Below are 16,706 nucleotides of genomic sequence, written 5' to 3' on the forward strand. Positions count from 1 at the left end.
TGACATGCAGAATTTAAGTCTAGTTCAACATAATTATTGTGTTCAAGTCTAGGCCCACTTCCTGGTCTCCTTCCTCCAGCTCTTTGACCTTTGCTCCGGTTCTCTCAGACCACTGCATATTTTTATGTATGTGAAATTGGCACTGTATATTAAGACTGCATGAGAGAGAGAGAAAACCCCAAAAGAACACTGACCTTGTGGAACTCTAATTAATTTCTAATGGAGTTAGCAATTTTCACTTCATCCAACATGATACTACTGTCACAACACTGTCCCCATCATTTGTAGATATTTTTGTAAAGTTTAAAACAGTATCTATGTATTTGTGTTTAATGTAAATACCCACCCTGACCTCTCAGAGGGCTTTAAATACCCTTAGATGAGTAACTGATGCTGTGTTTGAAAATTGTACTTTTTTGATAGTTGGATTTCTCTGTTTGATTTTATTCCAGCCAAATATCTAATATTATATTGTAAAGGTAAGCTAGTATGTGGATAGAAAGTGAAACGGCAGGATGCAGGATAAGTTTGTGAATAGTCCTAGGTGGAGTGCAAATCTGTGGTATAAATAAGCAACCAAGTGTAGCTACAGATAGAAAAATACAACAAAATGATTTCACTAATTCAAAATTTTATTTGGTGTCAAAGTATCTTAACTGTGAATTGGATAAGTAATTTCACCATTAACTTTAGAAGACATACTTCTAGAAAATATTAGATTTTTTTTAATCAGTGTGCTATCAGAAGTATGTAGAAGAAGTTAACTCCAAACTGATTTTTGACATCTTTATGCAGATAACTTCTATATCCACTTCGGTACAAAAGTTTTGTAAGAAAGATAACACCTTTATTGCATTATAATTTCATATTTTACAAGTCATAATGCAAACTCAGAAGCATAAATATATCTACATGATGCAACCAGATGGCAATGTCATCACTAAAAGATCCAAAATGTAAAACTAGAATTTTAACAGGCAAAATACTTCATATGGCTTTTAATGGAAAATAACTGTTTAGAAATGTTTTGTTACTGCCCCATTTGAGTCAATCCCCATCAGGTGAACATAAAATTACCATCTCCAAACTGGTACATTTTTATCCAATCCAACCTTGTACATGGGTGTGCAACTTTTATAAATATACACATATATACATATGTACAGAGAGCACTATAATACAGTACACAGACATTTCTGTTTTAATACCCCTGAACATCTTGATTAAAACTAATGCAATATTTCTATTATAAAACTACTTGGAGAGTTGCCCTAACTTCATGGGCCTGAAGTTTAGTCCTACAGAATTAACAGAAAAATGTTAGATTTATAAATACATTCTTTACAAAAAATTTGAATAGTGGTCCCGCACTCATCCTTTATATAATAGGAAAATGTTTTTATTCTTTGGAAGGTATTTACATTTTCTTGTCCTTGGTTTCTGCATGAAATATACAAAAGAAATTAAGGTGATCATGTTGTTGTAGGCAGGCCTATTTGTTAGGTTTTTCTACTTGCTCGTGTTTGTCTAGGTTCCAATTCTCTTCTTTGGAGTTATTATTGATTTCTAGTTGCCTTGTATTACTGCTGCTGCTGCTTCTCTTGGTGTTCTGGGAACACAGGGTGGCTTTACTTCGAGGAACAGGAAGAAAAGATTTGACTCTTGAGACACCCAACTCAGTCTTTGATTTACTGTTGCTGCATTCAGTGGTTTGATGGCTGCTGGGAGGACTGGCTTCCTACAAGAGAGGAGAAGCCCACAGGTTTATTAGCCTTGTGCACTTGCGTTGTCAGCCTCCCTTCTCTCCCCTCTGTGTCTACGTAAACTTGTAGGAGTTTCTCCCTGTGTGGGGAGAAGCTGCCAACTGACTAGTGTAGACTTTCTTCTACTTGATTTTCACGAGACTTGCTACTTAGCACTGCTGCACTCTTAAACAAAAGCAGCCCTCAGGGAAGCAAGCAATAAAGAATCTAAGTAGCCCCATCAATAGGAATTGCTTAGGACTTTAGGCCCCAGAACGTCAAACTGGACAAGCTCAATTGTCACAGTCTGTCTTATTATATTTTCCCCTCCAAAGGCTCACGGGCTGAAGGCTTGATTCCCAGCTGGTGGAGCCAATCACTGAGCGTCCCTGGATCACAAACATCCTGACGTAATCAGTTCACTGGGTTTGTAATATGATTGAATTCTTAGGAAGCAATAAGAACTGTAGGTGGAACCTTGCTGGAGGAAGTAGGTAGTTGGATGTACATGTGTCTTTAATGCATATGCCTTTAATTTTTTATTTACATGTATATGTGCATATCAGTGTATTATGGTGAGTGGTGGTCAGAGGACAACTTGCAGGAGTCAGTTTCCCCCTTTTTCCATGCAGGTTCTGGGCACATTGGGCCTTCTGTCTCTTTCTGGATTTCTTGACTATCACAGACTATAAACACTGAACTCCTGAGCCAAAACGTATCTTTCACCCTTTTCAATAATTTCTCTCTAACAATCCATCATAGTAACAAACAGCTAACACACCGACCGAGCACTTCATAGGCGGACCTTCATATTTTGTTACCTTGGCTAAGTCACATTTGCATATTAAAAAAAATAAGATTTAGGCATTTACTAGAAGGTAAATTGTCCTAGTTGTACGGCACACCACAAAGAACCTAGAAAACCAGCCTTCTCTACTGGAGTACACATTTTATTAAAACTAGCAATTCAGTAACCAGGTGGCTCAAAATCGTCTGTACATGGTCATATCCGGCTCTAATCTGTTAGCGCTGCAGAGCCACTGTAATCACCTGGCCAGTATTTCCCGCTCTCCCAGACTATGGTGGAGAGAGAGCCGAGAGTGTCTGGACAGGCAGAACAAGGAAGCTGGAAATTCCCCAGCGCTTCCCCACTTGCATGTCAGGTCCTTTGGCCCGCATTGTGCTAACTTGTGCAGAGCTCTGAGACAGTGGACGGCAACCAGACAGCAGTGTGGTCACTGAAAGGCTTAAGCCTAGAATTTGACAAGTCAAATTGAGATGACTTGGAGTGGAAAGCAAGAGTCTGCCTTAAACCTGGCCATGGCACACTCCAGAAAGGCTGAAGTCAGGGCTTCTTGATACTGGCCACAAGGCTGGAATCAGCTGGGCGGCGCTGGCAGGTTTAACTGAACTTGGGTGGGGCGTGGGTACTTGGCTTTAAAACATCTCCCACGCGTGTAAAGGGCAGTGAAAGTTAAAGACTTACCTCGGCTCTTCAAGATCCTCTCTCTGCATTGAGCTACTCAACGGGGGCGCTGAGCTGAGCCTTCTGCAGTCACACAGCTGGTGGTCTTTCCCCTATTGCCCACTCTGCGTGCACTGCCACTAATTAACCAGCTCCCACCTTCAGCTTTGGGTTATGCTGAAGGGTGGCATTTCGACCCACCGAATCAACATAACTAACCTTGCTCCTGCATTTTTAGTTTAATCTTTCTAAGGCATATTACAGGTTGGTCCTGTTCTTTCAACGGAACAGGAGTCAGTCAACACTTGTTTCTTATACCTGCTTTTCTCTCTTAATGTAATGTTGCCTGCAAAAATCAATAAATAATTATGGTATTATGGCAATGTTGGTGGAGAAAAAAAGGGTGGTGTGTGTGTGGGGGTGTGTGGTGTGTGTTAAAGTCCCAAATTCCTAGGCAGGTCACTAAAGGCCCTTTCCTAAGTCCATCTGAAACCTCCTTTGCCTTCCATTTTTGCTCTAGCAAAGTCCTAGTGAGTCTCCCATATGACCACTGAACCACCTCAGAGTCACTGAAGTGAAGTCTACTGGTGCCAGAACTGCCCAGCCAGCTAATCCAAACACTAAGGCAGCCCAAGGAAGGCTGATGAATCTTTGTCTGGAGCTTTCAACACTTTGCTAATGAATGAAAAGCCATAAGGGGGCAATATGAGGTCTAAAGCACACGGATCTGTAGGCAAAAGGAGGCCAGGCTGCACGAGGCCTGGGAGAGAAAGAGCTTTCTTTCAGACTAATTTGTTCTTTTAGGGAATCATTAAACATTTTATTCTGTTGTTTTAGGACCAACGACCTGCAAGCCAGCCTGGGAAGAGGGCTGAGCTCCCCTTGTGCCAGTCTGCGTTCTCTTGTAGCTCACAACACGCTAACGGTGCAGTAAGATTGAAAGACAGCCACCATCTTCTTAGCATGGTTGGTTTACTTTGAATAGCTGTTAACGCTGACAAGTGGTGAGCCATGAGAATTTCTATCATTGTTTGAGTATGAGGCATTCTTCCATAACCTCATGAATAGAATGCTTGGTTCTGTACTGTTTGGGGGAGTTCTAGGAACTTTCAGAAGTAGGGTTTAGGTAGCAAAACTTAGGTCACTAAGGGTGTGTCCTTAGAGCTTGTCTTTGGCAATCATCTGTGTCACTCTTTCCTTCCCGTTTACAAGGAAGTAAAGAGTTCTCAGCCACACACTCCCCCAGCCACGGTGTTCTGCGTAAGTGCGTGGGCCAAGGGATCTTGATCTAAAACCCCTGAAGTCAGGAGACAAATATTTCCTCCCTTCCATTATTCTTTCTGGTTAGGGATTTGGTCAGAGTGACAAAAAAGAGAACTTAGGGAGCCCGGCTTGTTGGGTATTGGTTGGCGAGAATCCTGTGCTGAGACACGACTCTAAAGTCGCAGTAAAGACACCAGAACGTAATGTCATGCGGTTTAATCACTGCCCCAGTCAGGTGCACCAGTTACTCTTCTGGTTGCTGTGATAAATTCCAGGCAACCGATGGGAGGAGAAGTTCCTACGGCTCAGAGGTGAAGAGATGTGGAGTCAGGAAGTAGAGGCAAATGTGGTTTGGTGCTCACTCTCTCTATTTCAGTCAGGCCATAGACTCAGGCCAGACCATGGGGGCAGGGTGGTAGTCCACCTCCTACGTGTGTCAGTGTGTCTTCTTCTTCTTCTTCTTCTTCTTCTTCTTCTTCTTCTTCTTCTTCTTCTTCTTCTTCTTCTTCTTCTTCTTCTTCTTCCTCTTCCTCTTCCTCTTCCTCTTCCTCTTCCTCTTCCTCTTCCTCTTCTTCTTCTTCTTCTTCTTTTCTCCCCCCCCCTTTTAGTTAAACCTTCCTAGAAACACCCTCACAGACAAGACAGAGGGGTGTTCCCATGTTGATGCTAGACTCGGTGAAGCTGAGAAGATTATAAGTTGGGGACTGGCTTTATGTGATAATTTGGATGAAGATACAGTTGACTATATATGGTACTTAGTGGTATACCACTGTCTAGCATGGGGGAGGGCCTGGAATGCCTCCCTGGCATAACAAAAGGAGGAGGAACATGTTAAAGCAGTAATGAAGATCGCGCCTGCTCTAACTCAGAATGAAGACTGTGCTCTCACCAGTTTTGCTGAACTATCTCTGCTAAGGCACTGGCTTGATGCCAAGGCCCACAGCAGGAGAGGCGACAACGTGCATTATTTTGAAGTCTGTCCTTTGGACTGAATCATGAGGACAAACAGGATGGCTATACAAATGACTCAAAAGTCTCCCATAACAGCTAAGGTTTGGGGTGTCTGGGTTGAGTCAGTTTCTGGAATTATGAGGAGGGAGCTAAGTATACGGAGGCTCACGCGGGCTTAGTGTGGGTCACTGAAATTCAAGGTATGAGTATGCAAAGCAGAAAAATATGCCTACGGACAGGAAAGGAAAGATTCACAACACCCTGACAGCCAAGCACAGGTGTTAAGGTTATCTTTTTCAATGATCTTCAAGCATGAGCCTTAAGGACTGTTTAATCCTTCTTGGCCTAAAACTCCCAAGTTCTCCGTTTAATCCCTCTAACAAAACCGAATTTATTTGACTAAAGTTGTTTTCAATATTTAACTCTAAAGAAGTATTTTAAAATCAGAGCAAGCTATTCATTCGATACTAAGCATTTTCTGCACAGTAAGAAGACAGGAAGAAGGGGAAGCTGTGGGCAGATGCGGTGCCTCCAGGACACAGGACTGGGTCCAGGGTAAGCAGGTAGGAGGAAGCGGGTAAGGACACCAGGGAGAGGAATAACGATTCATCGACAGAAAAGTTAGATGAAAGTATATTAGGCTCTCTAAAAATATATTTGGGGATAAAGAAAGGGTGTAGAAAGTAAAGACAGATGAGAGCTACATTTCAGAGCACTGGATAAAGAGAACACGGGGTCCCATCTGTACCTCAGTTTGATCACACCAGAACATTTAGAGGGCAGAGTTCAGGAAGTAAAGATTTACCAAAACCTTCAAGCACATGTCATCCTGCCACCAAAGGAAAGATCAGTCTGCATTACATCATCTAGGTAAAAGGACAGCATTTACTGCCGTTGTCACTTCTGTTGGTGATTTACGTGCACTGCTGTTTTGATTAAGGAACAGCTACCGTCCCTCCCTGTCAGCGCAGAAACGGTTACGCTGGGGCAAGAGGAGACAGTTCTTGATGGAGTATGCCTTCTGGCCATGAAGGAGAAAGTAATTTCAGTTAATCCCCAGCACTCTCGCCTCTCAAGGGAGGTATTTCCTGATAAGAGGAGAAACTGGGCAGGGAACCAAGAAATGCTAGGTGAGTTGTAAATATGATAGAACAGGAAGGACTCTGCCAGCTTCCAGACTGCTGTGGTGCTCTGCCCTCTGCTGGCAGCTCCTAAGAAAAGCATCTCCTGGTTGGGCAGAACCCCTCCAACAGTCTTCACTACAAAAACAGAGACCGGGGATGCAGGTATCCTACAACCCACGGCCAAGTGCACATTTAAAGCACCACGTTGTTCCTAAGAGGCCAGGCATGCTAAAGGACACCTTTGTCTCTAAGGCTCCCTTCTAAAGCTAGCCGTGGCTAATATCATTCTCAGTAAACAGCTTATTGCAAACAGTCCAGTATTACTGTATAATAGAAAAACAAGGTTTCACTATCAAACATTTAATCAAAAAGCAATGTTATCTAACAAATATTTTTTTTCAGTGCAGGAGTTTGAACCTGAAGAGTTGGATGTCCTAGGAAAGCACTCTACCACTGAGTATAATCCCAGGGAAAATTGCTCGTTATTCCTTTTCCCAAGATCCTCATGGGCCCGTCCTCTATGCTGTACAAGGAATCCTAAGGAATGGGTCTAGGGGATCAAACAAAGCTCAGAGAAGCTACCACACGTAGACAGTGAATTGAAGATTTAAAGATGGCAGAAGGACAACTTATGAACAAAATACTTTCAAATCCAAATGCCCAGTAATGACACAAGGACTGTGCCGTACAGCTAAACTCCCCCTGGTAGAAGGGGAGGTCTTATAGCATGGTATGTATTTCATTAGGGACTTCAACTTCCTTCACTCCTTTCAATACAGACACCACTAATCAGAACTGGAATCTAATGAAACAATAGGGGCAGAAGAATCCGTGAATCCAGGACTGCAAGATAACTAGCTAAACATTAGTTATTTAATAGTTACACAGCACAGACTTTATAATCCTGCTCTCTGTACCCCACCTGTCCACACATACACAGGTCTCTGTAAGCCGCTGTGTGAACAGATGTGAACAGAGTGGAAATGGCGATCGGACAGGGCTTGCTGAACAAACCCCATGGTACTAAGCACTTCCAGGTCCTCTGCATCCTCACAGAGTGATGGATGGGCAGGACTGCATCCATCGATCCATCGTTCAGTTCTCCTGAAGACCAAGCTGTACTGTTTACTGAACAGCATGGCTTAAGAGAATCTACATGAAGCTCGTCTCTTCTATTTGCCTTTCTGACCTGACTCTGGAAGACTGCCTCTCACTAAAACGCAAAGGAAATGAGAATTTTTTTTAAGTGTCTAAGATCTTCAGGTTATCATTCAGCCCTTGCTATATTTAATTCAGGATTCACCAAATGTAAGAAGTCTTATGCCATGTGTCAAACAAAAGAGAAAACAAAGAGAGATCTTTAAAAAAACCAAAAATTTAAAATATCAAGTGGAAAGAAAAACACTTAGGTCAGCATATTACCCAAACAGTTTAAAATCTTAATTGATCCATGTATGCTTTTTTTTTCCTCTTCTGAGCTGAGTTGAGAAATAATTTCCAAAATGAGCCCTTTCCCCTCTCCTTTTCGGGAGAGATGCCTTTACCTTCTGTGGCACTGGCACCCTCAGATTTACAGGAGCTGGAGACACAGGTTTGGTCCTTGAACTTTCAAACTCCCTGGAGTCAGCAATCTGCAAAACACACACCTTACTGAGTGAGGTCTTCACTGTCACACCTGAGCTCACCTGCAGTGCACCACGGAAGAGCCATCCCCCACCCCCCTAACCCTGAACACTTCTAGAGAAGATGCCTCCAGACAGCCCTGCTCAAAGGACAGATTTTTAAAGACAGAGAATCTATTAAAAACATCTCTTACATGAATAGGAGAACTTTCTAGAAAAAAATAGCCACTATCAAGATAAAAAAAAGGAGAAAAATTTAATATTTGAGTCGTTACCTCATTTTTCCAGTAGGCAAGAATTGCAGTTCATTTCCAGCAAGGACAAGAAAGGCAATAACTTCTACTTTTTCCTAGCGTTCATCTGTTCAACTAAAATAGCTGAGTCTTTCACTGGAACCTGGGCATGTTGTGACTATCTTTGCTCCTTTCCAAGTAAACGTGTTTATGGAGGAGGCATGGTCAAATGCACTGCAGATATCAGAGTGCCAAAACAGGTTCAACTTGATGCTATTAGTGGTTTTTTTTTTTTTTTTGACATTTCGGGTAAGTGGCTTCTATATCTGGTTCTCAAGTTTCATAGCTTAAAGACCATAACAATACATATTATACAAAACTTTTATTTTTCTTATTTGTAAAGAATGTTGTTGTAACTCTGTCTATAACCTAAATCTTCCATGAAGCTTGTTTCTTTCTGATAGCCTATGTACTAAAATTGGCAATAATAATGTCTGAGAAATTTAAATTTAGGCTTTTATATAAAACTACTTATGCATAGAGACACTGAGTTCAAGGGTAGCCTAAGCTAACATAGCCAGAGAGAATCTGTATCAAAAAATAAGGGCCGGGACATACCTCAGTGGTAGGACAATGGTCAAGTATGCAAAACCCTGGGTTTCACAGCCCATATCAAAATACAAACCCTCTCCGAATCAAAAGGTCAGTCATATATATGTATATGTACATATATATGTGTGTGTTTTATAATTATGCATAATATATAGTATTATATACATATAGTGGCTTAATTTGTGCTTATAAAATTGACATGCATTTTTAAGTCCAGGTGTTTCTGAGGAGAACAATAACGCCTTGGGGAAAATGAATTTTCTGAGCAATGGAAAGGTTGACTTGATTTTCATCAGCAGCAATGATATATGACATGATATTTCTTTAAGGGGATGAGCTCAGAATGTGGCTTCCAGATCCTGTCACAAAGGTGAGTCTCCCAGGCTGAGTCAACGCCCTTGCCCCTGGGGACCACTTACCTTGCTTATATCAGACTCAGATTTGCTGGAGCACATACTCTGGAGTTCTTTGACGAGATCGGCTTCATCATCGGAACCCAAAGAGAGTCTGTGGTCCAAAGTCAATGTCAGTGAGAGATCATCCTCTAAGGGCCTATTACAAAGACCAGAGGAAAGCTTTTCAAAATGAGAACCAATCGGTTATCAAATATGGAAATCTAGACACTGTACCTTCTAAACTTCCCTTGAGATGGAGAAGAGGTCTCAGCATCCTTCCGAGTATCTCATAAATGTCATCCAGAGCGACAACAACCCCATACCAAGAGGCAAGATGTCACTAATGTCAGTCAAGTAACGTGGTAGAGTAACATTTGTTTTTTTTGCAAAGAGAGTTACACAGGTGTAAACCATTCCAATCTCCTTCCCTTATCCCTGGTCAGCCAAAAGGAAGCTGTACCCCTAAAGGTTCACCAACACGACTGCCCAGATGTGAGCTGAGCAAGGATGACACCAACAGACATGCCACAGGGGACAGGGAAAAGCCTATCCCACACTCATAACTGCGGGCACATAATGAATGTGGAGAGTGGGAGAAACAGTCCTCCCCAGGGAAGACCCCACCATTGTGTATCCAACACCACATGTCAGCCCTGAAAACGCACATACGAGTAACGCTATACAGACTGAGCAGGTTATATTTAGGAATATCAAAAAGGAGAGGTTGTAAATTTGAAGGTGAGCAGGTTAGTGGTATATGGGAGGGTACAGAAGCAGTGGTTCCCAACCTTCCTAATGCTGTGACCCTTTAATACAGTTCCTCATGTTGTGCTGACCCCAACTATATAAAATTATTTTTTCCTACCTCATAACCGTAGTTTTGCTGTTATGAATCACAATGTAATATCTGATATGTAGGATATCTGATAGGCAACTTGTAAAGTGGTCATGACCCACAAGTTGAGAACCACTGGTTTGGAGGGAAGGACGGATGGGAAGGGAAAAATGGGTAATTGTATTAATCTCAAAATTGTAAAATGCTTTTTTTAAAAAAACCAGGGCTTTACTGGAGCACACATGTCAGTGTGATACACTGGCATAAATATTCATTTCAAACTTGAATCTGCTGTGCACTAGCAATATAGCCAAGTCTGGCCAGATTATTTCCCCCTTAGCAGCTCAGGCCCTGAGTTCTCTTCAAAAAAGAATCCTTGGAGCTACTCAGTTTCCTGTTGTAATAGGAGCAGTGGGGCTGCGTCCCCCGGCACCTCGCCGCCCACACGGCTAGCTTATGCCCAGAAATAATTACACGGAAACTGTATTCTTTTAAACACTGCCTGGCCCATTAGTTTCAGCCTCTTAACCCATTTCTAATAATCTATGTAGCACCACCAGGTGCGCTTACCAGGAAAGATCTTAACCTGCATCTGTCTGGAGTGGGAGAACCATGGAGACTCCCTGACTCAGCTTCTTTCTCCCAGCATTCTGTTCTGTTTACTCCGCCTACCTAATTTTATGTCCTATTAAAGGGCCAAGGCAGTCTCTTTATTTAACCAATCAAATTAACACAAAACAGAAGACTCTCCCCCATCAGTTTCCTTGACCTCTCCTCTGTGGAGAGTTATCAGTGGGGTACAAACTATCTAAATATTTCCATCCTATGACTAACAATCCTTATAGTTCAAAATATGTGTCGCTTAAATAATTAACAATACCATCAGGGTACTATGGCTGAAGCGATCATTATAAATGAAGTACTGACAGGCATACAAGTCATGCTGTTTGTACAATTCTAGCTTTAAAAAGTCATCCACAGATGCTGAAATCTCACAAATAGAAGACTTAGGTAGAGATCTGATAAATGCTTGAGTTTGACTTTTAAACGTGAAATTATTTCTCTAGCTCTATTCACCAAACTAAAACCAAAATGGGCTTTAAATTAAGCATTTGAAACTTAATGCATGTCTTCATTTAAAGGTTTGATTAATGCATTGTCTTTAGTTAATGATATCTATTACTCTAAAATCATACTAATGGTATAACAGCTGCACAATATAATGTTAACAGTATATGGGTAACTTTAAAATAATTAAAGTTAATTATTAAGCTCAAGTTTTCTTGGATGCAAGTGAAACTTGAAAGGGAACTTACTGTTGCTTTGACAGAGAGGTGCTCCTGTTACAGTTCAGATGTGGTATAGTCTTGTTTCTCAGACCTGTGAAAAATAGCCATTTTCAATACACTAGGGTTATTATCCCTGTGTGTGCATTCTGACTCTTGTGTTTTCAAAACCAGGTTCTAACTCTGCAGCCCGGGGCATGGGTTAGCATCCACCTTGTGTGGAAATATTCTCAGAACAGAGATGTTGGTGTAATTTTCAACACAGGAGTGGTTGGGAGGTCGGGGGGGGGGGATTGATTTCCTTATGGAAATTTATGCTGAGGTCAATAAAATTCAAACAACCCAAAAGTTCAATTTAGGAAACCTGACATTTGTCTTTATCCATGACTCCCCTACTCAGTAGTTGGCCTGTTGATTTATTTAGGGTTCTGTTCCCAAAGTAGCAAAAGAGGAGCTCAGTCCCTGCTATTTCATGATACTAATCTAGAACCACATACAGATTTTGATGTACTACCGCATGTGACATCAGCGATGCACCTGTAAGAATTTAGTTTTCAGTAACTATGCATTATTCAGAAATTAGGAATAGTATATAAAGAGCCATGCAAATCAGACATTTCTAAATTTGCAAATCATAGTCCACTCAAGTGAACAAAGAGTTTCAGGCTGCATGCATTCTTGCATGAGAACTCTAATTTGCATCAGGTGTACACTGGGCTAAACTTGTCGTGATGTGCAGTATTTCCTACGAGACGATGATCAGAACCGTGGGAGAAACACTGCAAAGCCCTTTACTCTAACCCTTCTAACACACTAAAATGCTTAGCTACTTCTGAGTGAAGCTGTAAATTATGTGAATGTTGCTGGCCAACATTTTCTATAAAGCGTTATCACGCTGGATCGTAACCTAGTGGTATAGTGCTAGCAGGCTCTGAGCCCTGGGTTTGAACACACAGTAGCAAGGAAAACAGTTTTTGAAAAATAAACTGAACTGAAAATAGTTTCATTGAAAGCAGGTCCCCAAAGGTCACTGCACTGGTTCTTAACTCATCCTGCTCTCTGAGTGGTGACAGTGAACAGTGGCGCTCCCCTTGGCACTGCCTAAGGACCATGGAGGGCACTGTTGCATGTGAGCCTGTGATCCAACATCACTGACCTTGATGGGCGGCCTAGAGAGAAATGGGGTCTTCACTACATCTCATGGACTTCCAGAATGAACTGGGAGGTTCCTTTTCTTTTCAGTCATGGGCCACTTGCACATGGTCAACTCAAGCACTGTAATCATACAGTGCAATTACTTGAGAAAATTTATCATTATAAAAATAAAAATAGCCTGAGTGCTTACCAATGAGTTATGTACTTTTCAAAATTTGTTTGGTAAAACATAGACATTTTAGAAACTTCTATGCTGACATCAACATAAATACAACGCTGAAGCACTGTTTATTAATCTTTTACAAAATTTCTTATGTGAAAATATATCATATTTGATACCACAGGCCAGTCTAAACCAATGAAATTATATCATTTATATTTAAATTAACTTTTGTTTGAGACAGGGTCTTACTAGCTGGCTGGCCTCCGGCTCACTATGTAAACCAGGCTGGACTCAGCATCACTGAGCTGCTGGGCTCTGCCCCTGCAGTGTTGGAATTAAAGACACATGCCACCATGCAAAGTTTAATTGATGGCTCAACTGCAGAAGTGAGTTTTGTAAGTCACTTATTTCCATAGTGCTGCTTCCTTATTTCTTGTATTGATTCTGGTTGTCAACACGACAGCATATGGTGACAAAGCCTATGATTCAGGTCATTATTTACTCCAAGCTATTTAGTTTCTTTGGAAGTCCATGAAGAGTTTCTGGCTGTTCGTCCTGCTTTATAACCTAAAATTACACCTGACCCTGTACACAGCACCATGCAAAAAAAAACAATCAATACTTGAAATGATTAATTCATAAATGCCTTACATTTATGTTACATCAAATATACTTATACATATATTCTTTTAAAGTAAGTTCAACTAAGCAATGACACTTATGTAAAGGAGCCAAAAATAGTAAAGCTGATAAATTCGACTTTAAACAGAGATCAAGAAAACAAATTAACTTTTAAAATATTAATGAACAAGTTGAAGATGAACTTTCTATTTCTAGTACAAAAGTGGTGTCTCTCAGATAGAAGGCTCCCAGTTATATTTGGAAAACTATTACAGTTCATTCCGTTAAAGTACGAACTGAACAACTCAAGGCTTTGACAAAATTCAGTTTTAAGAATGAAAGTCCTCTTGCATTTGGAAACTGGATCATGCACGCCTCCTGCCCCCTACCTTCTTGCTTCCTGTCTGGCTTGTTCCACGTGGGTGAGGAAAAATGCGCAGGCTTCTTGCGAGGACTGGTGTTCACCTTTCTCCAAGCACCACTATCTCCTTTCTTCTTCCTGTAACTTGAAACGATGGACAAAGGGAAACTTCCCCCTTTGAAGTCTGCTAGATGCTGGTCTAGCTCTGAAACAACACAAACAACATTTTGTTTTGTTTTTTTTTTCTAAGAAAAAGGGGAGATAACACCGTTTCATAGTGTAACTTGAAATACATGAATAATTCTTAAATCACAGGCTTGTTAACAGTAACCAAGGTGGAGTTGTCTGGACCAGCACAAACTGTACATGGAGGTCTAGAATTCAGATACGTGCCAGTGATTAGAAACAGAAAGAGTTCTGGTACAATGCTATAAGCAGTACATTCATTGCCCTAGTTACAAGGAGACAAAAGAATATTTCATCAAAAACAAATTCCAAACAGTGACAGAGAGAACGTAAACATCCTCTGCTTCATGCACAGCCCTACATACCTGCCCTGGGGAGGGGACAGCCATGCAGAACGGCTTTATTAAGCAGGATGCTGAGAGCAGCCTTCACCACAGCCTGCTGTCCTTGGCTAGGGTGCTTCTTAGAAGCTGTCTGCCCAGCGCCAGGTTGTCTGTTCACAGAGGCTCTTGACAATATTGCTTCTTGAACTCTGGGAGCAATGACGGTATTCCACAGCTTCGACATCCACCTTGTAAGGGAGGAAGAAGGAGCCCCTTAGGAACCACATGCAAGTTCACAAAAGAGACAGGCCTGAAATTTTTCCTTGAGGAAAATTGCCTGGCATGTTGTTCTGGGTTGGCTTCCTTTGGGGGGACTAGTGGCATAATAAATAAAATTATCCAATACCAAAGAAATAAAATTATCCAATACCAAAGCAGTTTGAACTTATCTCAAGAACAATTTATTTTAAATAAAACTGATTATTTATATGACTGTCTTAATCCTAGAATTAATAGTATCTACAGAATGACTCAATATATGATAAAGATGTAAAAATGAAGGTAAATTGGAAAGCATCTCTCCAAAAATCATATTTCTCTAAAACCTATGTCTCAAGGTCTTATATTTGTATGACATGTTACATTAATAAGACACACACACACACACACACACACACACACACACACACACATATATATTGGTTTTTCAAGACAGAGATTCTCTGTAGTTTTGGAGCCTGTCCTGGAACTAGCTCTTGTAGACCAGACTAGCCTCAAACTCACAGAGATCTGCCTGCCTCTGCCTCCTGAGTGCTGGGATTAAAGGCGTGTGCCACCACTGCCAGGCTGAAACACATGTATTTTAATCTTTGGTTTGGGATGTATCAGTGACAAATTAAGTGTCTCTGCTAACTCAGGGGCTGCTCACTACACATGTGTGCGTACATGACTCAGTCCTGCAGAGAACTAGGCTGTCCAGATGTAGCTTCAGCTAGACCTCCTGTATTTTAGCTGTAAACCATGGTTACTGTGCCTGAACTTGGAACAATCAGTGCAAGTTACAAGGTCAATGTTCTCGCAGCATTAAAAGTTACAAGTGCTGGAGAACTTGCCCAACATTATATGAAGATCTAGTTTGATATCTAGTAACAGAATATGAACAACAACAACAATAACAAAAGTTAATATAACTTTTAGGATGTAGAGACAAAACAATGTCTCCAGGGATAGAAACATTTTCAAAGCTATCAGATGTTTGCATAAAATTTCAGGCATTCTTAATAGCTATTAAAATATTGGTTTACTGTAGGAATCTGTTAATGCTTACTTAGTTACAGAGAATTTAAGAAAAATAATAAAACAACCGAGCATACTGATGAACGCTTGGTATTTTAGGCAAGCATTCCCTTCCCAGTTCTGGGCCTTGAATATGTAGGGAAATACCCTACCTTCAGTCTCCAAGATTCTAGTATTCACAATAATAACTATGTACCAGAGTGCTGAATGCATAAAGACAGGTTTGAAAAAAGGCAGGGTGACAATCATTTTAGGCCTTTCCGAACATCTCATATCATCTTTTGTTCTGCGCTCTCCCCCGAGACTTGAAATGTCTAGATAATGTCTCTTTCTGAGCAGAGGGAAAGAGCCAGACAGATTGCTATGCTTTTTTTTTTCTTAGGAAAAAGAGAGGGCAAACTGTCCATCATTCCTCTTTGGAACACGAGGAGAGGAATTTTCAGAGCTATAACGTGAACACAGCATTGCCTCAGTCACTATATGTCACTCAGAAGACCTGAGGGAATCTACTTAAACATATAGCCCAGTCTGCATACCGGCTGTGGATGATGACATGCCTCTCACCCAATATCCTAACCACAGTAAGCTGACATAGTGTCACATGGCTAAGGAGACAGGATCCCCATATCCACACAGTTCCTGTGCAAAGACTGCACTCCACATGGGAAAGGCCGAAATTGCTTCCTGAAAATCCTGTGGCTCTCTGAATGTCAGAACAAAATAAAACAACAACACAAATCCTGGCTCCATTTAATTGTGATGATGGAATATTTGTCACCTATACAAACATATAGGTTTCAGTTTGGTGTTGCACACCTTCAATCCCAGCACTTGGGAGGCAGAGGCCAGCCTGGTCTACAATGAGAGTTCCAGGCCAGCCAGGGCTTATTAAGCAGAAAAAAAAAGACAATACATAATACTGTGTCTATTTTAATATCTCCCTCCTTTCCCCAAACTAACTCATTACATTGGAGACTTTTCTTACAACGTTGAAGATACACACACACACACACACACACACACACGCACACACACACATACAAAGAGAGACAGAGAGAGAGAGAGAGGGAGAG

General features: G+C 41.2%; 1 protein-coding gene across 3 annotated transcripts in view; it reads right to left on the reverse strand.

The window, feature by feature from the left end:
* Nucleotides 1-618: 618 nt before the first annotated feature.
* Cttnbp2 (cortactin binding protein 2) overlaps nucleotides 619-16,706 on the reverse strand; it is a 159,923-nt gene continuing 143,835 nt past the window's right edge. For all 3 annotated transcript variants that reach the window (XM_026787506.1, XM_005363762.3, XM_026787507.1), the window contains 6 exons: nucleotides 14,380-14,585; nucleotides 13,857-14,033; nucleotides 11,559-11,622; nucleotides 9,432-9,564; nucleotides 8,090-8,176; nucleotides 619-1,738 (listed from right to left, as the gene is read on the reverse strand). In XM_026787506.1, coding sequence (XP_026643307.1) covers nucleotides 1,493-1,738; nucleotides 8,090-8,176; nucleotides 9,432-9,564; nucleotides 11,559-11,622; nucleotides 13,857-14,033; nucleotides 14,380-14,585 — 913 coding nt within the window. In that variant the 3' untranslated portion in view covers nucleotides 619-1,492. The remainder of the gene's footprint in view (nucleotides 1,739-8,089; nucleotides 8,177-9,431; nucleotides 9,565-11,558; nucleotides 11,623-13,856; nucleotides 14,034-14,379; nucleotides 14,586-16,706) is intronic.

Source organism: Microtus ochrogaster, linkage group LG10, assembly GCF_000317375.1.
Source record: "Microtus ochrogaster isolate Prairie Vole_2 linkage group LG10, MicOch1.0, whole genome shotgun sequence".
In the NCBI taxonomy this organism is placed as follows: Eukaryota; Metazoa; Chordata; class Mammalia; order Rodentia; family Cricetidae; genus Microtus; species Microtus ochrogaster.